Source organism: Sphaeroforma arctica, assembly GCF_001186125.1.
Source record: "Sphaeroforma arctica JP610 unplaced genomic scaffold supercont1.9625, whole genome shotgun sequence".
In the NCBI taxonomy this organism is placed as follows: Eukaryota; class Ichthyosporea; order Ichthyophonida; genus Sphaeroforma; species Sphaeroforma arctica.
The window spans coordinates 5-1,048 of NW_014030933.1; the positions used below are offsets into that span (position 1 = coordinate 5).

At 44.7% G+C, this 1,044-nt stretch overlaps 1 protein-coding gene across 1 annotated transcript; it reads left to right on the forward strand.

Moving 5' to 3' along the window:
• Window positions 1-287: 287 nt before the first annotated feature.
• SARC_17060 (hypothetical protein) lies at window positions 288-693 on the forward strand (the record flags this gene model as incomplete). The annotated part of the gene is made up of 1 exon (XM_014288843.1): window positions 288-693. A coding segment is annotated over one exon (406 nt), but the record flags the coding sequence as incomplete, so codon positions are not given.
• Window positions 694-1,044: the final 351 nt, after the last annotated feature.

Consider the following 1,044-nt stretch of genomic DNA (forward strand, 5'->3'; position numbering starts at 1 on the left):
CTCTCTCTCTCTCTCTCTCTCTCTCGTCTATAGATAGAGTAGTAGAGAGAGAGAGAGAGAGAGAGAGAGAGAGACCGAAGGAGGCTTCTTGAAGTATGAAAATTCTAGCATTCATTGCTGGGCCGCAGTGCTTCAAGAGCTGTGTACAAGATACAAGACTAAGCTTGCACTCAGGCAGCTATAATGTTGTATCAGTCTGCAACGCTCATAACGATATAATCAGTAGATAGTACATCACTATTTTTCTACGTAAATACTTCACTGAGACCTCCTTAGTGACCGTTAAAATGTTCCGAAGGGTGCGAACAAAGGGGATAACGCCTCGGCCGGGCATTCTGCTGTTATGCTTCATGCTGTACGTCACATACCAATTGATGATAAAGCGATTGACTCCTAAGCGCAAGCCTATAGCGGAGGTTCTGGAGTGTCTGAGAAGCAAAAATATTGATGTGCTGGACGTACAGTGTTTCGGTGCGTTGGGAGACGACTACCACCTGAACACTGTATACATACAGGCAGCCCTCGACTATGCGTACGAGACTGGCGGGGGGGTTGTCTCGTTTCCACCCCGAACCTGTGATAAAGTACCGTGTTCGGAGAGCGATGTATACAGGAGTGGATCGGTGTTCATCCGATCTAATACTGTTCTTCGGGTTGGGGCGGGGGTGATCCTGCAAGGGTCCACAGACAAAGGTGAGCAGCGACGTTAATCATTTGACTGTAAATATTAGGAATTGTTTTGTCACAGTTAGCTGGTGATAGTTAAGCTTTATAGATAATAATTTTCTTGTTTATATCCGTATTTCCGCGTATTCGTAGACACGTGTACTCCTTGACTTATTATATATGCTTGACAGTATGTTGCTTCTGTATACTAACTCTCTGACGTATCGATAAACACGTGCTCGTATTTAGAAACTTTTTCGATGGCTCTCATTTTATCCTGAAATCCCAGAGTAGGTCTCTATGTTTGTACACATACTTACCTCGTGACCGTTCCCCGTGGCAGTCGTCACATGTGTTTTCGATGAACATTTAACGCGC